Below are 23,766 nucleotides of genomic sequence, written 5' to 3'. Positions count from 1 at the left end.
AGGCACGAGTGTCTATCGGTCTCTGTCTCACTGCTACCTACTGTCACCCGCAGGCGAGAGTGTCTATCGGTCTCTGTCTCACTGCTACCTACTGTCACCCAAGGCGAGAGTGTCTATCAGTCTCTGTCTCACTGCTACCTACTGTCACCCAAGGCGAGAGTGTCTATCGGTCTCTGTCTCACTGCTACCTACTGTCACCCAAGGCGAGAGTGTCTATCGGTCTCTGTCTCACTGCTACCTATGGTCACCCAAGGCGAGAGTGTCTATCGGTCTCTGTCTCACTGCTACCTACTGTCACCCACAGGCACGAGTGTCTATCGGTCTCTGTCTCACTGCTACCTACTGTCACCCGCAGGCGAGAGTGTCTATCGGTCTCTGTCTCACTGCTACCTACTGTCACCCACAGGTACGAGTGTCTATCGGTCTCTGTCTCACTGCTACCTACTGTCACCCACAGGCACGAGTGTCTATCGGTCTCTGTCTCACTGCTACCTACTGTCACCCACAGGCACGAGTGTCTATCGGTCTCTGTCTCACCGCTACCTACTGTCACCCACAGGTGAGAGCGTCTATCAGTCTCTGTCTCACTGCTACCTATGGTCACCCACAGACGAGAGTGTCTATCGGTCTCTGTCTCACTGCTACCTACTGTCACCCACAGACAGGCACGAGTGTCTATCGGTCTCTGTCTCACTGCTACCTACTGTCACCCACAGACGAGAGTGTCTATCGGTCTCTGTCTCACTGCTACCTACTGTCACCCACAGGCACGAGTGTCTATCGGTCTCTGTCTCACTGCTACCTACTGTCACCCACAGACGAGAGTGTCTATCGGTCTCTGTCTCACTGCTACCTACTGTCACCCACAGGCACGAGTGTCTATCAGTCTCTGTCTCACTGCTACCTACTGTCACCCACAGACGAGAGTGTCTATTGGTCTCTGTCTCACTGCTACCTACTGTCACCCACAGGCACGAGTGTCTATCGGTCTCTGTCTCACTGCTACCTACTGTCACCCGCAGGCGAGAGTGTCTATCGGTCTCTGTCTCACTGCTACCTACTGTCACCCAAGGCGAGAGTGTCTATCGGTCTCTGTCTCACTGCTACCTACTGTCACCCACAGACGAGAGTGTCTATCAGTCTCTGTCTCTCTAATCACTCTCTTAAGAGTGCCTGTGCAGCATCGAGCCACTAAGTATTGGAATATAAATAATAAATTATGAAGAGAACATTTGTTTATTCAAAGATATATTCATTCGAATGTAGAGCCCTTTGTCAATGAATTGCTGGATGAAGTCATCTTCAAGTTGAGTCGGCCATGGGGGTTTGTTTAACTATACTTCACCATGCTTGTCAGTGCTGGGTTAGTGTTAAATTGCCAAAATGTAATTAAAGCGTGCACTCGATCGGCTAATAAGATGTCCAGATCAATATGTCTGAAGCAGCTTTAGTTTTTACAAGGCAACCACTAGATTGGATTAAACGCCACTGAGCATCATCAGCAGGGTTTGGCTTGTTACATCCTGGGTAATTTATATGATGGGAAAGAGCCAATCATGATCACAAAGAGAGTCCAAATTTCAGTTAAAGCTTGAAAAAACAAGAACATTTAAACTTTAGTCACAAAAACTCCAGGTAAGGCCCACTGAGCTATACAGACATTTTTCAGAAGCGACCAAGCCATCGCAAATTATAGCTCAACGAATTGGCTTATCACGTGGAAATTTATGGCAGCCAAATTCTCTAAAACGCATGTTTATAAATGCGGAGGGAAAACCTGGAGGACCCGGAGAACATGCCAACTCCAGAAATACAGGTGTCAGGGTCGGGATGGAACCCACGACCTCCTCCACACCAATGCGCCACCACGGCGCATTGGTCCGTGGCACCGCAGCGTGTGAAAGTGCGCAAACCAATTGAGTACGAGGGCTCGTCCACTGGGTGCGTGTAAACAGTTCCGAGTCCTGCTGTCGAAATAGTTTCGCAGCCCGCGAAAAATTCCCAGCACGCGCGCCGAGGGTCACCGGATCAACCTGGGGCAGCGATCGCCGCGCGAAACGTGGGAGGTTGCGCGAGGACGAGCGAGCATTTAGGGAGCCGCCGCCGCCGCGCGCGCGAAAACGGAGGCGCACTTTAAAAACCCACCCGATGTCTCCACTAATACGCTCACTAAACAATCCCGTCCTTCAGTGGCAACGACGCAAGCCTTCAAGCGCACGTTCCCCCCACCTTCCTCTCGCAAGCGCTCGCCCGCCCGCTCCACCTCGACCGTAAACCCGACTCACGGCGTGAGGTGAGGACGCGGGGACGGCCAGACTCGTCTCCCCACCCGGCCTATAGCTGCCACATCGCTAAAATATTAATATTTTCACGTGAGACGTCTGCCTCACCAGCCCCCCTGCGTTGTTTGAGCAAAGGCGTTCTGCTGCTTTCCAGACCCGCCCCCCCTCCCCCCTCCTCCCCGCTCCATTTCCACCACCACTGGCAAAAAAAAATACATACGGAAATACCGTTTCAATATTTAGCCGGCAAGAGAGACACTTAAAGTAAAAAAAAAGAATGACACCCTCAATAGCAAGTGAAGCCGTTGCGAGATTTTGGCAAGCTGTGCAGCGTCATTGCGGTGGACGTGAAGGATTCATGCCGTGCAGATTTTGCGTTGAAAAGCTCTCGGATGCTCCACACGCAGGGAGGGAAAGCAGATTTCGGGATGCAATGTGCGGGGCACATTAAAAGGACGTGTAATTCACTTCTTTTTTTTATATATATATAAAAAAAAATAAGAATAATAAAGTGCCAGAGCTGGGGCGTGTTGGCTGGGAGTGCACATTCCCGATTACAAATTTTGACATTCCGCAGGCAGGTGGAGCAGTAGATTTTTCCGACACCATTAGCGCGCTGCAGAACGCTCTTCCTGATCTCATCCGGGACTGGCCGCCGGCGAGAAGGGATTTTTTTTTCACGACCCTCTAAGTCACGTGACAGGCAGCTACTCCACCTTGCCACTGCTGATTTTGCGCTCCATTAACCCTGTCTGGGGGAAGGGGGGGAAAAGAACCAAATCACTGAACGCGCCCGCCAAGGACGTTGGGTGCAGGATGCAAAGGGGGATGGGATGGGCTGGAAGTTAATAGAATTTTAAGATACAGAATCATGGGATGGGAAGAGGTGGGATGGTGATGTTATGAATGGAGAGAGTCTGAGGAGGGATAAGATGAGACAAGACATTGAATTGGAGGTGATAGTATGGGATGGTTTGAGATTATATGAGATGGGGAAATATGGAATGAGATGTGATGGAATGAGATGCCTGCACTTTCATGGTTGCTGAGTTTGGCATTACGCACCAATGGTAAAGCCAGGAATCTACCGCATTGCCCAACCATGCGTTGGTCCGCCGACCAAAGTCATCGCCGGCACTTCCAGGGGATGCCACGATGACTGCTCGCAAAGTGTGCTTCTCATCATTTTAGAACAAAGAAACCACTCGCTCTTTACAAACAAGGAGCCATGCAGCCCCCCCTCCCGCCCCCCCACTCGGGGCTACGCTGACGACGAAGGCGACGCAAAGTTTCCACTGGACACCAGGGTGCAAAACAACGTCACGCTTTGGTGCACTGGCCAAGTCACCCACCGGCGAGAGCACTTTGCAAGAGGCGGCTTGCTGAGCGCAAGACAAACCGCTTACTTTTGCAGCATTTTTTTCCCCCACATCAAAATTATCAAAATATTTGCTCTTTTTGCAAAGGGGGGGGGGCTTATTGGAGGGGTGGGGTGGTGGCGGTGGTTGTAAGCAACAAGGGGTCTGGAACGGGCGATTGGGTAGTCAGGGGGGGTGGTGGGATTTGTTAGGGATGAATACAGTAACAGTCCCGGCCACAAGCTGCAAAAAAAAAAGAAAGTAGGGGTGGTTGGGAAATGGGGGCGGGGGGGGGGGGCCGGTGGAAGGGATGGAAAGAAAAAGGGCTCGGCACATTTCAGCCAAATGAAGCACAATGGGGGCTTTATACGGCGGCGGCGGTGGCGGCGACGCCACTCGTACCAACACTGCAGGCAGCAGAGCGAGCCGATGCCAATGTCTTCCCCGGCGCCCTTTCTCGCGTCGGGGTTAAGTTGAGATGCGCGGCACCGACTTTGTGTGGCTGACGGAAGGGGGCTACACGTGTGAATGCAGGTGTGTCACGGGATCACGCTCTGTTTTGTGCGCAATGGGCAAAAACGCGAGTAAACGATCCGCCTCGTCCCCTAATCGCCGCTTTTGTGCGCGGGGGACCTCTCACATGCGCAACCCTTGATCCCGGGGCTCCTCAATGGGGTCCAGCCGAACGTGCGCGGCCGCGGACGAGGCGCGCTGTCGTCCGCTCGCGAGTACGCGCACCGCCGCCGGCCCCTTCCCTGCTGCCATCGCGATGGCACTGGCGCAGGATCAATCTCGTGGCACGCTCGCCCGCTCGCGCGCCTCACTCGCTCGCCCACCCCTGCCCACACGCCCGCCGGCCTCTACACATCAGGCCTGGCGATCCGACAGGCCCCTTCGTAAGCAGTACAATCATCGTCAAAAACAACTGCTGTCGGAGAAGCGCTCCCGCAGGGGGCCAGGATTCACAAGGAAAGCAATCAGAATGCTCGTTAGCTGGTGCGGAAGTGTTAACGTTGGAAATAGTTTCTTGTCGCTGTGATTCTCATGGGTGGCTTCTGCCCCATCAGCCCGGCAAAACCGCTGGCCGATATGGAAGGTAAATAGCTGGCGGCTAAAAAAAATATGATTAATTGAAGTTCACCGTCCTATAGATGGGCTCAACGTTTTTGCTTACGGAATGAGAGTCTTGCGGAAAATGCTGGTAATTAGGACTCAGCAGATAGTGCTCCTGCGGGGATCTGAGAGAGGATATAGGACATTAACTCCGTGACAGCAGCGCGACCCCGGGGAGCGCTCGGCAAGCGATATAGAGCCAGGGTTACGGTTGTGCATAAACACAGGGAGGAAAGAAATGAATTAATAAAATGTAGCATCCACGCGTGGCCAAAGATCAAAAGGCATAATACAAAAAGTGCGATAAATTAAATTGTTCTGACGGTAGGCCACAAAAGAAGTTTATAGTTTCCTAGGGTTCGCCGATAAAGAAAATATTTTAAACTAAAATTATCTGCAGCTATAAATTGTGGTTTTATTTCAATGTGCTATGTTCCCAGTCCAGTGTTTGTGAAACAAATTGCAAAATGATAAACAAATAAACCCTGGGATAAAAATAACAATGCGAGTCAAAGGAAATGGCTGGGAGGCGTGGGAGAGATGGTTTCAGTCCACAGTTCTACACGAAGGCATGGGGCACCATCCGCAACCCCCACTCTGCACCCCCCCCCCCCAAATCACCACCCCCATGCCCAGCACCCAGGAGAAACCTGCTTAATTAGCAGGAGCAGATGCTCGTTCTCCCAATTAACAAACGAGCTGGTAATTAGTGGACATCGATGGCATTGGGCCAGGCAAGAGCGGACACAAGCGGGGCGCTGATTAATGTTGCCATGACGGTGGCGCTCGGACACAGTCGCCCCGTGGATGAGAATCCGACAGGCCTCGATCACCGGCCAATGGCGTCACTCCGCCCGAGACAATGTTGTCAGATCAGGGGGTGGAAACGGTTGGATTTTGAGCAATAACAAATTTGTCGATGTAGGGGGTAAAACTTGTTGATTTGCAAGCAAGCTATTTTAAAACAAAATAAATAATGACCAACCGAAAGCAGAAAAGCCTAGCGATTATTCTGCCCAGCTTTGTTTCAGGACAAACTCGCACAGGAACGCTTCTTTCGCTAAATGTCAAGGCAAGAGAGGCCGCCAAAAACCTCGAGGTAAGACCTCTGACGGTGGCAGCTCTGTACCCAGACATCCTTTGCTGAGCACACCAAACCGCCGCACCCGCAGAAGATTCAATCGTCGGGGCCCTCATCATACGTTTGTCTCTTTGGCTGACGATGTAAAAAAGCGTTGGCCCTTACTCACTTGGTGCCACCAGCTTAGCCGTTCGGCCAAACCCCGGCACATTTAATAAGGCGTTTTACAGGCCTGGCGTTCCCAAGCCACTTTGCCACGAAAAGTGATATCTTGCTAATTAACGCGGCAGCCGGCTTGTTGCTTTAATGTCGGTGGTGTAATGCGTTCAAATTATCAGGTCTTGCGCTGGCAATGTAACTCGACACGCCTGAATGAAGTTAAGAAAAAACTTGCAGAGCCGTCTCGCAGAAAGCTTATCTTTATTTTATATTACGGTTAGGTCACAGTTGGCAGGCAGCATGCTGGATAACGCTCGAATCTAAATATTTGTTCGCGCTTAACTGTAACTGAAGAATTAAAAAAAATACCTTTTGGCATTTTTTTAAATTGCTTGTGACTGATGTAGCGACAGAAAGGAATAATATTGTACAAAAAAATCCTCTATTTTTTGGCGTACAAGTATGTATGAAAACGAGACGTGATTACAAAGAACCCAAAAACTTTAAATAGCCAGCCAACGTTTCCACTGGACGTGTTTTTATTATTGCATTTATCCCAGGTCTCCCTTACAAAGACACTTGTCTTCGCAATGGGCTCTCCCCTGGTGAAATGAAAGCGACAGACTGATGACGTATAATATGCTTTCCTAATTGCCCACCAACTCAAACAGTGATAATTGTTTCTCGGTTAATTAAGTTCCTTCTCCGCTCTCACTCATGCCCTCCGCTCCCCTAGACCCGAACCCTGATCATCACGGAGGTGGGGGGAGGAGGGGTCAACTGGGGGGTCAACAAGAGGTCACCAAACAAAAGTCTCCAACACCTCGAGTCGCACGCGCGCACGGCACGGAACTTCTCTCCGGTGTCTCCCCCGATGAGTCACGGCACGCACGCCCGTGGCGGCTTTGGCGACACCCGGCCATGGCCGCGCGTCACCATTTTTTCCGGGGGGGGGGGGGGGGGACGTGGGGGGCGTTTGCGCCTGAACCCAGCGCCGCAAGCCAAACGACCAAATCAATACCGCCGAGACAGCAGTTTTGACTTTGCGTTAAAAGCGAACGAGGAATGCGGGGCCAGGTGGCAGATGCCGGCGACGCTGCTGGACATCGTTCAGTGCGCGCGGATTGCGGGTGCTCGCCGCTCCGTGAGCGCGGCGTTGATCCGTGCGCACGCAAGAGCCGAGCCGGTTACGGGGCGAGGCCTGGCCCCGGCTTTGTTCCATATCAAAGGGGGGAGATTCTTAACCACAGCACCTCGCTGTTTGCCAATACTTAACCCAGAAACTTTGGAAAGCTCATCTCTCTCTCTCTGACGCTGCTTTGAATTTACCACATCAACCTCCACGGCGACTCAAAAGTGCCTGCAACCCCCCACCCAACCCCCAACTGGGCTCTTCCACTAATCCTACCGCACCCGCACCCCCCACTGCTTGCCCCCCCACCACCCCCAGATGCTCACCACCCACAAACTCCTCACCCAGCACCCAACAGTGCCAACGAAAGCCCTGTCGACCTCCCTACCACCCAGCACTCTGAGCCTCTCATCACCCACCCAAAAAAAAAACCCGCCACCACCATTCCCCCACCCGCCCGTTCAACGCCCACCTATCTTCCTCCCCGAAGAGTTTCTTCATCTCTGATTGTTTTGCTGAGATTAGGCATTTATAATGGGTGCTCGGCAGCTGCAGGAGGGAGAGAGATAGGGAGAGCGTGCGAAGGTTTCTGCTGGGACTTGTGGCGAAACTCCGCGCGCTCGAAACTCACAGCGTTGGAATGAGCAGCTTGCCCAGGTGGAGGGGTCTTCGACATTTCCCAACGCGGATCACCCTGTAATCTACTCTTTAAAAGATTAAAAAGAAAAGTAGGCGGCGGGGGGGGGGGGAATCTTCACGGGAAAAAAAACACAAAATTGGCCCTAGGGTTTTGCCAAACGGTGCAGAACAAACCACTTAGACTGCCGCCGCCCGTCACTCGCTAACATAGCATAGCCACTTTGCTCGTCCTCCCCCCCCCCCCATTATCTAATCTCTGGTCAATACCCGACAGATTGATTTTTTTCTTCTTCTCCCGTTGCCGCTTAAGAGATGAGACGTCTATAGCGGGGGATTGGTGCAGGGGAGGCCGCGAAGTGGTGGGCAGCGGCGACACGGCGTCCCATCAGCGATCGCTTGTGTTGTGATCGAAACGTCGTAGTTTTTTGTTGCTTTCTTTGAACCCCTATCTATGTGACTTTACCGAAAGACCCAAGGAATACGTACTGCCGATGCAGTACCGTATTCTTTGGGTCATTAAAGAGGATATTGCTCAATCGTATTACAAAACGCGTGAAAAACTCTCCGACGGGACACACTTGGCCGCCGTTCGTCTTTTAACGAACGCGGGGGCATAAATATGCACTGTGACAGGATGTCTTCTTCTGAATTCAATTCTCCCTCTACCCCTACCACAAACAAACAACCCAAAGTCGCTCGCTCACATTTGTTTTACCAAATCACCCGCCCACTGAGGCAATGAGTGTCTCTTTTTTTTCAACGGTTTTTACTTAACTTGATTCCTGTGTCGTGGTCAAATCTTGTATTGAAAATTTAGTCTCCTTCCTGTTGTCCAATCAATTCAAAATTTTGCACACGGACTCAGATCCGGTGACAACGCATGCCTGCATCAAAATCGGCATCAATTCCTAAATTAATTCGCTACTTTAAAACAATTTACATTTTGTATGGACGCCTTATTATTCATTGATTTGACGCTTTCGTCACTGCAGGAATTACTCTTTGGTTCTTTCGGTAAAGTCACCGAAAAAACGCCGCGGTCCCTCAACTCTCGAATCGCCTCGCCCAAGAAGCAGGCGCCACGCGTCTCGGGTGCCACGCGTCGCAGGAGCCGCCTGCTCCGTGTGAACGAGTTGCAGAAGTAATTAATTCAAGTAAGCGTTGATGTCGGAGCAGGCGCCGCATCATTGACGTACTTCTCCACCGTGAGTTTAACGAAGTTGTTAATAAAACCGTTGTTTTAACAAAACAAAAAAACTTTTTATAAGGAGTTTATTTCGCAAGCGATGCCCGAGATGAATTTGGCGAGGTTTGAGGCCGTTTTGCACTTTGGATGGGTGACCACCAAGGGCTTTGCCGGGCGTTGTAGGTGCTGAGCAACGTGGCGTGACCAGCAGATGGCAGCGCTGAGTGTCACCCTCTGGGTGGGTTTCCTCCACGTTCTCCGGCTTCCTCCCACAGGAAAGCAGATGCTCATTAATGGGAATTGGTCAAATGCGGCAGAGAACCCTTCTGAAGAGTTGTAGGACTCGGTAAGGCTTTCCCGGGTAAATAACTGTCATTACCGACGCTATTTTTAAACAGAAGCCAAATGATTATGGCATTTATTTTTCCACTCTTAAAACAGACTCTTTTGGGGGGGCCAGTGGCCTTAGACGCCACCGCCAAAACGCAATCTGCGGCAATTTCGTTCGCAGCGCTCGCGACTCCAACTTCAGACGGACAGAGTGCAACCGGGGGGGGGGCAAAAGTCCCCTTGAAGAGATCCCCAGCGGAGGAGGCGCACGGGGGGTGGAGGAGGGGGTGGGTGAGTCAGGAAAACGACGCACAATGTCCACCGCTCCCCGCGCTCCTGTTTTGCTTGGCGGCGGTGGTGACAGCGGCGGCGACGGTGAGAGAGGGGGGGGGGGAGAGAGAGAGAGAGAGGGGAAGACGGGTTCACGTTTCTCCCTGCTGAAAGCAGCGACAACCGCGCCGAGCCGCCGCAACCGCCGGCAGCAGCAGCAGCGCGGCGACACCGCCGACAGAGCCTGATGGCCGCGGCGTCGAGAGGCGTGGGGAGGGTAAGCGGAGATGCGGAGTGCGATGGACAAGAGAGAGAGAGGACGTCCAGACCAGGGGGGGGTGGTGTGGAGGTGGGGGGTGGGGGCGGTGCGGTGGGGTCGACGGAGGACGAAGTGAGGATTGAGGAAGGCGGGAAAAGGTGGTGATGATGGCGATGGGTGATGGGAGCCCCCTGGGGTTAGTGGAGAGATGGTTAGTGAGAGACGAGCGATGGGAAGGAAGTGGGAAGAGGTGCAGGACACACGGCGAGGAGGAAATCTGCAAAAGAAACTTGAGTCATTATGTCTGAATCAACCACTTGCTTCTTTGAATACCAGGTGGTATAGGCTTGAGCGGTGTTGCCGGGAGGTGACCATACAGCAATGGAATTCTTGAATCCATCTATGCGGAGCTTTGAGTGATGTCCTCGTATACGTGGGGGGATTTCTAAACACTCATAAATGGAATTGGTCAAACACCAGAGCTTCACAAATCTGAGACTTTTCTAAATATAAAAAATTATATCGTGAATCATTTCAAAATAGATTTATTAAAGTGACCACAAACTATCCTCACAGGGATTCATTCAGAATCAGAATGTTAATTTTTCCTGGACAAATCCGATCGGCTATGAAGCTCTTTTTCACATGTCATTAATTTGAAAGCGACCTCTATCGTTTCCACGGTCACCTATTCCAGTGCCTGGTATTCACTCGTAAAGGCATATCGCTATTTAATAACCGACCGATCTCTTTCAAAGAGACGGCTACAGACATGTCAGTGTCGGTGTTGGTGGTGGACGGGCGGTAGATTGTGTGATGGAGCGGTTTGTTTGTGGCACCCAGGATTTGGCTGAAACCTAACCAGAGCATTGGCAGGGAAGGCATGGAGATAACAGCAAAAGTAGGCGGGGTGGGTGGGACACACACACACACGATTATTTTGTTTGGAGGTGGGTGGCAGTGAGAGAGGCTGCACGTTGTTGAGCTGCGGGGAGGCTGGGATGAGGGTGGGGAGGGGGGTGGTGTGGGGGAGGCGGAAGAAAAAAATCACCAGGGGAGGCTCCAGGGACCCTACCCCAGCCCACACGGCGGGCGCCCCCCGCCCCCTCCTCCCCCACCGTCGTTGTTTCTCACTTGTTACACGAGCCACAAACACTGAAAGAGATTCCGTAATTTTTCTGTCGTCTGTGTGTTTTTTAAAAAAGAGGTCCTCCACTCGCAGTCCCGGTGTCGCGTTACCGTATTCTCATGCCTGCCTGCCGCACGGAGTGATAAGCTTTGCGGAAACAATCGCCTTTATTTGATTTTCGCTTCTCTTTTCTTTTGCTTGCCAACCCGCGTCGGTAATACAGCGTTCCTTTTGCCTTTGTTTTACAAAGGAAAGCATCACCGAGACTCAAGACGCTGCTCGATGAGGAGGGGGCTGTGTTTCAGGACGTTGGGTTAATTCCTCGGTTGAATATTTCTGCACGTGGGAGAAATCTGGAGCACCGGCGTTTCCCTTCCCCTCCATCCCTCCTTCAGTTATTCTCCATCACTTTGGAATAAGCTTCCTCTTTGCCATTAGAACTATCGAGTGACTTGAGATTTTTTTTAATCTATTTTTCTTTTACATAAAACTGGCTTTCCCACACTATGATGGAGGCGGTGGTGCGCCGGTTAGCACGGTGAGCCAACGAGCCCAGCTTCCTGAGTTCCATTCCCGGCAACGGCAAAGATTAGATATCCACACCAGTGCGTGGCTCACCCTTCACACGGGAGCTGCCTCTGGGCAATCCACCAAGCCCACATTTGAATCGCTGGACCGCAAGTGCCCAGCGTAGCCACCGCTTTTTTGCACCAAAGGACGAGTATCTTGCCATCCCCCTCGCGTCCCTTGCCATCGCGGGCCAATGGTTTTGCAGGCGACAGCGATCTTATGGGCGCTCGGGTTAACGCGCAGGGTTGGGGGTGGAGGGAGGTTGGGAGGCAGCGGCAGGGGAGGGAGGGCAGGGGAGCGAGCGAAGGCATCACGGGGCATCAGATGCAAACACGACGCATGAAAGAGCGCTTGGCAAAGCCAAAGCCCCGTCCAAATATTTACTCAAGTGTAGAAATCTTACGTCCCAAAGTCAAGATAGCAGTAGCTGGGGTAGAGTGACAGGCAAGTTAATCTGAGCCGGACAGGCAGCATATTAATGGTTTTGTTATCTGGAGCTGGGTCAATGACATTTGGCCCGATATTAATTGTAATCCCTGGTGAGCCAGGGCAATAATCCAACACGCATGCCACCGCCGCCACCACCACTACAATCAGCACAGCCCCGGAGCCCCGACGCCTGTTCCTTATCCAACCTTGCTCACAGCTGATATGGGCAGTCTAAAGTGTGGCTACAAGCGCTCGTCATATGCAGGATCGTTACCTCTTCCACTATAAAGTGCATGTGGAGTTACCTCCTGCAGATAATGGTTGCAACTGTAATGCTCTTTACACAGGTTGGAAAGAACGCAATAGCAAATTAATTTATGTCCTACAAAAAAATCACTGATGCTAATTTTATATGACTGTTCTCTTCAAGGTGTTTAGTTTAATAGAACTGCATGACCATTTGCCTCCTAGGGCTAAAGTGCACACAGTCAGTGCCGCGCTAAACATCATTGGAGCAGACGCACCTGACTGTGCGCTCTCATCCACAGACTCATTAGGGTTTGGATTCAAAATGTAATTACTTGCGGCTCGTACGTGTGAACGGAACCATTTTCACGTTTTAATGATCTGGCAACTCGTTACGATGTTCCTTGTGTTAATGGCCCCCACCAGAGAGCGGAAGGAAACGCTCTCGGAACGAGAAAAAAAAAGGAAGTTGCGAACTTTGCAAGTTACCGTTTGTAACCAAATACATGTGTGCCCGTGTACACACGACGTGAATATATCAACATGAAGCCAGGAATGATCTATCTGAGCTTGTTGTTTCAATTATACAAAATGCCACAATTTTGGTCCATTTCGTCCCACGAACAGGTCCTATTTTTAAACAGTTCAAACGCCAGGTGCATCCTCGCCGTGCAGGCATGCCACATTCATCTGCTGCTGCCCCTGTCTTCTGAAAGGCAATGAGGCTTTAATAATAATAAAAATATATATATATTCCCATGCCTGATCAAAAGCCGGCACGGTTCCTGAAGCCCGCTGCGCTCGGTAATCTGCGCTGATAAGGTTTAGCTGTGTATTTCATTGTGCCAACTTAACGGCATCTGCCTCCCGCTGAGTTACAAGGAAGCTCGTGACGGAGTGGCCACGGTCGGATGTTGGCACGACGCCCAAGCGGGCCCCCTCTACCCTGCCTCGCCTAGCCCAGCCGAGCCCCGGCTCGGCTCAGCCAACCGGACACCGCAAGTCACTCACATCACGTTACCGAATTCAGGGCGGTCAACAAAACGGCGTAGCCGCATCAGCAGAAGCTGCGGCGACGGCGGCATCGTCACGTGGTGCGACTCGACGTGCCCTCCGATTGAATGTAGGCGTCTGCGCCGAGACGGACGTTCGTTCGCTCGTCACGCGCGATGCACGGAGGTTGCGCAATGACGATGATGGCAAGGGGAGAGCGGGGGGGGGCGATGTCAGGCGGCAGTGGGGGCGCATTCCTCCATCGCCGAGCTCAAAAGGCAGCCTGCACTTGTGAACTCGGCAGGAGATCGATTCAAACCGAGAAGAAGAAGACGGTGGCATTTTTGTTTACGGCGCCAATTTTGTTGTTGCTATTTTTGTTGTTGTTGTTGTTGTGTGCTGCGCGTTATATTTTTATACATTTCTTTTGAGCCGGTTTGGTACGAGTGGAGTCATTACAATTCAAAGTGCTGAGCTGCCCTTATCCTTTAAAGTAAAATAAAGACATCTAGCAAAGTGATTAAGGGCTCGATTCGGCATGGATCTCGGCTGCAAGGCAGGAGGGGGGCCGGGGGGGGGGGGGGCAATGAATTATCGTCCGGTGGGAACACGTCGTCGGGCAGCGCTGAAAACAAAGCGGGAAGCAGCCGGCCGCAAGGAACAAGAAAGGAGTGGGTACGGGACGCAAACAGCCGAGCAGCAGCCAAGGGTAGGGCGGCACCGTCTCGGCACCTCCTCGGTGTTTGGCATCATTTTGCCGGGGGGGGGGGAGGCGGGGCGGAGGCTTCTCCGTGAGTGCACGCGAGCATGGACAGACGCACGCACGGATGCACGCACGGATGCAAACCATTCCTGGGTAAAGCCCCAGCCGCCCTCACCTGTCGCCGTGGGCGGCCCGTCCCACCGCCTTAGCGGCCGCGGGTAATGCGCTCGGATGGGATGATCGCGCTTTAAATGGGAGGTACTGAGATTTTTTTTTATAATAATAATAATAAACGCGTTGGTACTGCCAGGTTTGCTGGAGTGTGAAAATAGGGGCAGCGGGGTCAGCAGCGGTTTACGCTGTAAATTGAAAGGTGCGAGATCGATCCGGGTCACCTAGCAACACAGGGCCGAAAAAATAAACTCACGGACATGGTCCACCCCCCCCCCCCCCCCAGAGCTGCGTGGTGGTCCCGAGTTGCGTCTAAACAACCTGCGCATTCTTTGCAAAGCCAGACTGCAAAGCAAAACAAAACGTAAAACAAAACACACACCAAACTGAATTGGGGGGGGGGGGGGGGGGTGCGGGGGGGGATGGGAGAATGAGTGGGAGAGACAGAAATTGTTTCCAGCATCACAAATCTTTTTTATTCCCCCCCCCCACCTCCCTCTCCACCTCCACTCACTGTTAGGAGACGCACTTTTTTTTTTGCTGTGCACTGGACGTATTGGCAAACGCAGCACACGCACCTCTTGCACGAGCTCCTGGGAAGCAGGCCGGTCACGCTGCCACTACCACCACGGAGAGATCGTCAAAGTGCCCCCCCCCCGCCCCCCGCCCCCCAATCCGTCCAGAGTCGGGACAGCTTGGAGTGAAAAAAAACCTCTTTCATCCGCCGCGCTTTGTCTGCCAACCATGCATGTCAGATAGTGCGGCGGGGCGTTTTGGGGTAGTTTTGCGTGCGCGCATGGGCGGGGGGCAATGGGGGGAGACTTCTTGGGGGGGGGGGGGGTGGGAGTACGGGAGGGGGTGCATGCATAGACGGAGGCGAGGGTGGGGGGACAGGTTGAAGGGGGGTGCGGGACACGGGGAGTGGAGACAGGGAGAAGAAAGATGGGGGGGACATTATCCTACCCGCTGGAACGAGCGAGGCTCAACTCCAGCAACCGCTGCCTCCGCCTCTCCCACTATCCCCTCCCCTACCCTCTCGACCCCAAAACACCACCACCACCACCCCGCCCCCACCACCACCACCATCCTCCTCCCCTCGTCTCCACTCAGGTTGAGTTACACGCTGCCAGTCGACGGATCCATGCGAAGAATGTTGTTAGAAGAGAAAAAAAAAAGAAAACGTGAAAAAAAATTCGCTCAGTCCAGGGAACATATCAGATAAAGTCAGGCTCAGGACCGAATGCGCCCAGATGCTCGACGCCTGCATGGCCCCACGGACCTCCAGCGAGAGGAGGAGGACTGTGCAGCACCTACCGCTGGTTTCCAATTTCCTCTGTTCGTCGAACATGAGTCTGCTTGCTCAAATTAAAAAAAAAAATTGTTAAAACATCTCCGAAAAATGTACAGGGTGGCAAAAAGACCCATACGTGTGTCTGAATAACATATATCACGCTCGCAAATGTGACGACAAATGTACGTGCGCTTTACCTTCGGTGGAATACATGCATTCGGATGTAGGTAAAAATGCTCCTGAGTCAAAATGAGCTATGCACGATGGCTCCATCCAATTACGGGCAGCTGTAATGAGGACGGCGGCTGGAAAAACAACGCATTCATCTTCAGCACATGACGCCATTAAGCGGCCGTTAGAGAGGGGGGAGGGAAGATGAAAAACGCGGAACCCACGCAGGATAAAACGAGGGCAATTTTTTGATTCGAGGAAGTTTAGTTATTTCTCTTCTTATCGGAAAGCCAAGTGAAGGAGACCTCCTGCCCACCGCCGCCCCACTTCACTCCCACAGAACCGCAGCAACCATGATCTCAAAGCCCAGCCTCGGCAGCGCTGGACCAGACAACTCCTTCCTCGCCCATCGTCTCTCGACTTCCGTGAAAATTGTGTCACGCAAAAAAATAAGGATGCGCTCACGAATACTTTCCGCTAACGAACAGACAAAAGAGGCACGGTCAGCGGCGTGGAAGCAGAGGATGTAATTATACCCACCGCCACCACCGCCGCTGTCTCGTGCCTCTTGCGTTTTTCTGCTCAAACATGGAGAGAGATCTGCTGAGCGAAACCTGAGGCGATCGCGTAGGCCTCAATTTATAAAGGGAGGTCTGGGGTGCCACCCCAGTGCCATTGGTTCACACTCTGCACTTGCAACGCAGAGGTCGCCGGATCGACCTCCCAAGCACAGCAGTCGAAACGCCACGACAGTTCCTTAATCCGCCCCCACTCCCCCGCCACCTCTGTCCAACCACCAGCATAAATGGGTCCACCACAATCAGTCGATCGGCATGCCGTGTGCGGTGGGGTAAAGTGTGGGTACTCCCACCTCTTTCAAGATGTACGGCGGCGTGGAAGGGTCGGCTAAAATGGCTTCTCTACAGGCCTTCCCTCTGCAACTCCCTCTAATGGGGGCCCGTCTGCCAGCTGTGGCACGAGAAAGAAATTGCAGGGCTGTGCCTTTTAAGCTTTTAATAAAGGTCTGCTAAGCAAGGCCTTACCTAACTGCAACGTTCCCAGTTCATAAGACAGTCGATTTCAACAATGATGGTGGTAAAGTTACCTTGGTTTTAGCTGTACTTCCAGTCTGCTCTTGCTAAAATAATCCTCGACTTGTTAGGATTACGAAGGAAACGTTTTCCGCTCCGACCAGTCACCCAACTTTTCTGACCCGAGCAACCGTTCGTGTGTGAGACTTTTTTTTTTTACAAACTCAAAGTGAGATCAAGCGATCCTCCCGTGTCCCGGTCGTCATCCCCAAGTGCGTGTCTTTCATGCCGCCCTGTCTTCACGACATCTGGCCACCCATGAAACGTCCAGGGAAAAAAAAAAACCACACGTTTTACTTTCCGGCCCACCCGCCTGCCCGCCCGCCCGCCCGCCGGTCGCTACTCGCTCAAGCAGCGCGTGCTGCACATCATACCGCAAACACAAACGTGCAGAGTGCGACAAAAAGAAAACCACTAAAACGAAAACGTTTAACAAAGAGAGACGCAGGAAAGAATGAGGACTTGCACGCACTCGCGCGGCGGGGCTCAGAAGACAGCGTCGCGCGCGATCGTGCAACCGGCCGACACCGCTTGCGAACGCAGGAAGCACAGGCTCCTCCTGCGCAGCAAAACAATGACATCTGCGGTTTCTTCACCCCTGAGAAAAACCAACACGGGGAGGCCGAACCCCGCCGAGCTATTCGCCCGCCCGCACGGCCGCCGCCACTGCAGCCGCCACCGCCGATCATTTTCGTCTCCTACCCTGCCCTGGGTAAAGTACGTCGTTAACAAGAGGCATGGGAGAGGCGCAATCGACATGCTGATCTCTGAGATAAAGATCGGCCCAGTCCTGATCAATCAAGCGGCTCAGTCTCCAGGCCTTTTAAAATATAAAAATAAGACTCTAAAAGAAAAGAAAAATGTTTTTCTTTGCTTTTTAATTTCGCCTTATTGGGCACCCCCCGGCCCCCAACAAGCCACAACTCACGCCACTAGAGAGAAGTGAATTAGCAGGCACGGCATGTTTTGGTGACCCTTAAACCATTTGTACAATAAAAAAAAACGGCACGGCTAATCGGTGCAGCGAGCTCGCGGGCGGCAAAGCAGAAGGAGTGTGCGGGGATGCTCCTTCCTCTCCCCACGGGCAAGTCCTCGCGTCCCGTGAAACCTTCTCCATTTACCCTGCCTTCCGGTTCGGCGGCTCACGCTTTTTTTTCCCTTCATTCGCTCTAAAAAATGTTGGTCGCCAGAGAACACGTCGATGGCTCCAGCGCAGAGCAAGCGCGAGGAGTGAACACCAACACGAGAATGGGAGGAAGAAACGACGCGAAAAGAAAAAAAAACCCTCTCGTTTTGTCGATTTAAGTGGCAGCTGTGGCCCGCACAAATATTCAAGTGGGGGCCCTGTCATTTCGCCTTATTTATATAAATTTCGCGCATTTAAGCGGGGCGTAACGGACAACCCACTGGTGATCCTCTTAACGCGGATTAAAAATTCTGGCAGGTAGAGGCTAAAACACCAAAAGATTGTCGCGAATGAACGCGCCGTTTCGCGGCCGCCGCGATGACGAGCTCCTCTGCCAGCTCGCGTGCGGCTCCACCGCTGGGCGCGGCGCTGCGCCCGAGGCGCTGTCGCACCGGCGAACCCTATGGTTATGTCCCTCTTTCTTTCCATCGTTATTATGTTTATTATTATTATTTTAGATCGCATACCTCAGACACCGGCTGACAGCAAACAATGGATTAAAAGTTTTTTTTTTTTAAACTGGCAGCTTATCATTACCAAGGGCGGGTGGGCAGGCGGGCGGGCAGGCGGGCGGGCAGGTGTGTGTGTGTGAGGACACACACATCTCACACGCGTGTCCTCCCTTCCACCTTCACCTTCCGTGAAAAACGGCCTGGCCCTATAGTGAGAAAGATGAGACGGCTGCGGGAACATCACGGTTTTCGGTGCCCCGCTATCTCGATGAAAGCAACAGGAAATACCTGCTGTAGGTTCGTGCCTTTGATTTTGGGACAAAGGGAGGAGGTGGAGTGTGAGTGAGTGAAAGGAGGCGGTGGGGATGGGTGGGTAGGGTGGGGGGGCGAGAATGAGCCCGTGCTTCGACATCAGAGCGACTGTCGCATATCAAAGGGGAACCTGAGCGCTTAATGAGCACGCGCGCGCGCACGCTAATCTCGTCAGCGACGGCCAATAACCTGGCAGGGTGAGGCTCGACATGACGTGGAGATGCAGACGCCGCCGGAGACCCAGGACCCTGCCCCCCCCCCAACTCTTGCCCCCTCCAACTGCCCCGCTCCAACTGTCCCACCCCCCAGCTCACCCGTGCCCACCGGGGCGGGGGGGGTCGTGGGAAGTTTCACGTTACTGGAGACACGGGCTGGACGTTGGCGAAACGCGACTTGTCAAGTTACGCGTAAAATTTGGGGGACGGCTAACTTCACAGGCGGGCGGGCGGGCGGGCGGGCGGGGCGGGGGGAGTGGTGGGGGTGGTTCTCGCGAGCCCATCGCCGACCCCTCGGCTCCTGCCCGTGAGGCGAATCGGAGCCATGTGAGCGGCGCGGTGCTGCTCCTGCGCCCGGCTCAGGAGATTCGCTCCGCGCCCAGATGCTGAACTAAATGCATCCTCCTCCACCACCACCATCACCACCACCCCCGACACCACCCCAACAAGTGCACCACATGGGTTCACCCTGCAGAGCATTCATTTCCGCATTGCTCATAATCGCACCTCTGCCGTGGCCAGCCCACTCAGTCTGCGCGAGATATCTTCGACGAGATATGATTTAACAAAAAAATGATTGGGTGAGTTCCCCGTCCCGCCCCACTGTAATGTTGACACAGCTGCGTTTACGCTGGGGATTTTCTTCTTCTGGACAATAAAGACCCAGGTGATGAAAACGCGGCAAAGTGGAGTTAATTTAACCCCCGATGCAGACACGGTACAACAAACACAGAGCCCTCCACCCGAGCTGCTTTGGAAGCCAAATCAGCATCGCGTGTGTGTTGGCCACTGGCGTGAATGATCTCCCCGAGATAAAAAAAAAACTCAACCTCCAGTTACTCCAACACCCATTGAGCGGAGATTCGTGACATCATCCAGTTGCCAGAGCAACACGCAAGATTTGCTGAGAGATAACATAGTCCTTCCCAAGTCAGTCCAGACCTGTACATAGCCGTCTGTAGCTAACGCCCTACCTCGAGTAAACGCAGCTGACACTGTGTTCCTGTTGGCCATGTGACGACAACCACGCTTCATCGCTGACAATCTACCATCAGTCTCACAATGCACCCTTTCAATCGTGTACACACTCGTCAATTATTTTCCACATGCGCACGTAGAGGTATTGGGGGAGTTTTGCGGCACGTTGGACGCCGCACTGTGCTCCGATTCGGGTGTACGTACGTGTTGGAACGTGTGCAAGTTGAACCTCTTTCACACCGCACCTAGCCCTCTTTCACACCGCACGTAGCCCTCTTTCACACCGCACCTAGCCCTCTTTCACACCGCACGTAGCCCTCTTTCACACCGCACGTAGCCCTCTTTCACACCGCACGTAGCCCTCTTTCACACCGCACGTAGCCCAATCGTGCAAATCGGAGACGCGGGTGACCTGAGTTCACGACGTTGTCGTTCTGTGCGCGACCTGGACACCAGCATCGAGACGTCGTACCGGTCGCTCACGTCGCCCCCCCCCGCCCCCCCCCCCACCCCGCGCTAACGCTCGCCTCCCGAGCGCCTGCAGCAGAAGAGCAAACCCGCGAGATCCCCCCGCGCACCGACCCCCAAGAAAAAACCTGCCGCAGGTCCGCGGGACTCACTAGCAATGTGGAGCGACGCGTTGCGGCTCACGGCCTCGCCCAGGTAGTTGCGCGCGACGCACACGTAGCTGCCCTCGTCCGTCTTGGTGCGCCGCGTGTGCTGCACGCGCAGGAAGAAGAGCGAGCCGGTGTGCAGCAGCGTGCGGTGGTCATCCTTGCCGATCTCCACGCGCTCGCCGTCCTTGTACCACTCGACGGTGGGCGCCGGGCGCCCCTCCGCCTTGCAGTTGAGCGTGGCCGGCTCGCCGCGCAGCACGATCAGGTCCGACGGGTGCTCCGCGATGCGCGGGAGAGCGTCCTCCTGCCGGGGTCGTGACCCTGGTGCCACGCAAACGGATGGACACATCGTCATCATGGGGCGTCGCGGTGGCAGGATGTTAACTGCCTCGTCTGGTATACAGCAACTCGTGGGTTCAATCCCGAGACACACACGCCTCTGATTAGCACCTCCAATTAGCGCAGTTGGTTACGTATGGCGCAAAAAGAAGTTGAACATACGCCTGTATGTATGGAGTTTGCATGTCTCCTCCAGTTTTGCCCTCCACATTTAGAAACATGCGCTTATAGGATTTGGCTATGGCTATAAATTGATAAGTCACTTCGTTCGGCGATCATTTGTAGCCAAGTCGCTTCTGAAAAAGAGCTATGTAGCTCAGTGGGCCTTACTAGGTAACGTAAATAATTATTTTATAGTTCACTTGTATCATTACCGCCATAATCGTAGCCGTCAAAATAATTTTTGAGTAAAATGGATGAGATTTTAATTGTTTACCACGTTTACGAACCACAGAGAATGCGCCTGCAGACAAGGCACGTGTCATATACCCTCTCCACCATCCGTGCACATACCCTTATGGCTACAAAACTACAAACCCCCTAACCGCCACCCCCCTCTCTCTCTTTTTAAACTGGTGAAGCGAGATCCTGTCCCTGAACAGACAATGGGGATTTCACTCTTAAGTTAAATACGAGCGCACACGTAAAATTGCGACCCTTTGAAGTTTATACATCACCACGGCCCTTCAGAACGTGAGCAGCGGTCGTCCACAGGGCGTAATGTAGACTTGAATCACACACACACACACAGCAATTATGTAGCGTACTTCTAATGTTTGCACGAGATAGGTTTCGGCTTGTCCGTGAGCCTAAGCCATCATCGAGCCAATATCATTCCTCTGCTGGTGATGAAGGCCATCCCCAAGCCATCGCCTTCTCTCACGGCCCTGTCATGAAACAATCCGCCGAGCTCCTACAACGCGGGCATTATTTCGTAGCTCCATCTCCACGTGGATTGTCCTCTCGGGAGCGTTCTCTCCCTTGGCTGCCACTCCAGTGGAGCTGGCTAAACATCTCGAGAAGACAAGGAAAGCGTTTCGAGCCCCGGCAAGGGTTTCCTGGGTAAAGGAAAAGCATTGGCGAGGTGCGGTGGGGAAAAAAAACGTCATTGGCCACGATGACGCAACTCCACTTAGAATGCGACGTGTTAGTGTTTCTTTAAGACAGGGTTGGTGGACCATGTAGAGATGGAGTCTGCGTGAGACACTCACATACAGGGCAATGAGCAGTTATAACAGAAAGCCAATTGTTGACCTCCATGTAATGTGTTCTCCCCTTGATGGTTATGGGTTTCTCCAGGCGTGTCACGTTCGTTCTGACACGCCAACTTAGAAAGAAAAAGGGATTGTCCAAACACCCCGAAATAAGGACCCGATATAAAAATACGCTTTTCTAGGTAAATGCCCGCTTTATTTACCATTGCTGATTTGGCCCTCATATTGACGTTCATTCCACTTCAAATGAATGACAAGAAATAATAACAACAATAATTAACGTGATAGTCAGAAACAAAAACACAGTTGTTCAACTTCGATGAAGGCCTGTCAGCAAGATTCTTGACAAACGCGAATATTTTTGTCGGCATTATATTAATGCCCTGATAATTTTGGCAGCAAAAATGTTTTTGTTTAAGTCACAACTTGGTCTCTCACTTTGCTTTGCTTTCTTTGCAAGCAGACTTGCCATTCTTTGGCACATTACCCAATAAAGAGGCATTTCCTACACCACTATTCTCAAAATTCACATTTGCAGGAGCGTTTAAAATATATTTTTTCCGCGGGATGGCATAAAAAAGCGAACCCGAAAACAAGGTGCTTGCATGGCCAAGGTCCACATCTAATGGTTGTAAAAAAAAATCCGCCATCAACAGAGTCATCACTTTTCGTTTACATTAAAAAGTTAAAGTGACTGGACGCTGTCCAACTCATTTAACTCGATTGTTTTAAGGTTTCGCCAATTTGCCCTTTTGTTTGCTTTGCGCGGTGGCTCAATATTCCGGCCCTGGCGACGACGCCACACTGTACAACGTTTGCGTCTCGGAATTGCTCTCTTCGCTCGTGACAATGCCCTCGGAGCGATAAAGATCTCTCGGAAACGTATAAGCGCTCATCTTCACCATAGCCGAACGTTCCACGTGTCCATCTCTGCACGAATCTCGGGGGGGGGGGGTCAAGAAAAACCTGGGACCGAACATGCTGCCTTCGTCGAAAACGCAGGCACGTTTTAATTTTCACGATCCTCAATTGTGTAGGAATAATGCCGAATAAATAATGTACGGCTCTTAAGTCGAATCTACTCCTAGATGAACGACGTTGCACACCGTATCAGTCAGGGGGCTTGTTTCATTGCGCTTCAGTAGTACGGGTAGGTAAAGGTTTGCTGTGAAGGAGGCCAGGTCCCGGTTAGAATGCACTCGCTACTGGTGTTAGCTGTAATCCGGGAGTTCGAAGCAGAGTGTGCTTACCCTTTGTGCCACCCCTCCAAACCCCATAGAAAATCTATCAGCTGGGTCATTTATCAGTTGGTAGAGCCGCAGCGTTCATTATTATAAATACATGAAGTTAAAATCCCAGCAAGGACCAACCTGGCCACATTATCATCCGTCCAAGACAGCTAAAGCAAGAATCACCTCGTAAGATTACGCCACTTGGTGAAGAGATATGAACGGAGGATTTAGTTTGAGACTAGTTCTCACCGTAGAAATGTGAAATGTCCACCTGAGGATGGCCAATGGATGCGTGCACTGCCAAGGGTTCATAGGGACATAGCGATACTTGGGGACTTTTGAATGTTTTTCATTTCTGTGAAGAGCCACGTTGAGTTCCCATACAGCGGGCTTGCAATCGTTCATTGTTCACCTTTCACGCTGCATTTAAGTGCCGATGCTGTAAATCCACCCAGGTGTCACAGCACACGCTGACTCTGCATTGTACAAAGATATAGATACCTTTACAAAGAGTCAACACAATGAAATGTTTGAAAACTGAGAGATACCTGCTCAAAGAGGAAAGATCATGAAATGTTTGAAACCCATTATACCAACTCACGAATAATTCTGCAGAAT

General features: G+C 52.3%; 1 protein-coding gene across 4 annotated transcripts in view; it reads right to left on the bottom strand.

Moving 5' to 3' along the window:
* Positions 1 to 23,766, bottom strand: part of LOC116957123 (roundabout homolog 1-like) — a 173,147-nt gene that overhangs the window by 113,333 nt on the left and 36,048 nt on the right. For all 4 annotated transcript variants that reach the window (XM_032979089.2, XM_032979104.2, XM_032979096.2 and 1 more), the window contains exon 2: positions 20,367 to 20,684. In XM_032979089.2, the coding sequence (XP_032834980.1) occupies positions 20,367 to 20,684 (318 nt within the window). The remainder of the gene's footprint in view (positions 1 to 20,366; positions 20,685 to 23,766) is intronic.

The sequence above is a fragment of the Petromyzon marinus genome, chromosome 3, assembly GCF_048934315.1.
Source record: "Petromyzon marinus isolate PM22_M1 ecotype Great Lakes invasive population chromosome 3, UKy_Petmar_22M1.pri1.0, whole genome shotgun sequence".
NCBI lineage: Eukaryota > Metazoa > Chordata > Hyperoartia > Petromyzontiformes > Petromyzontidae > Petromyzon > Petromyzon marinus.
This window is presented reverse-complemented; position numbering and strand designations above follow the sequence as displayed.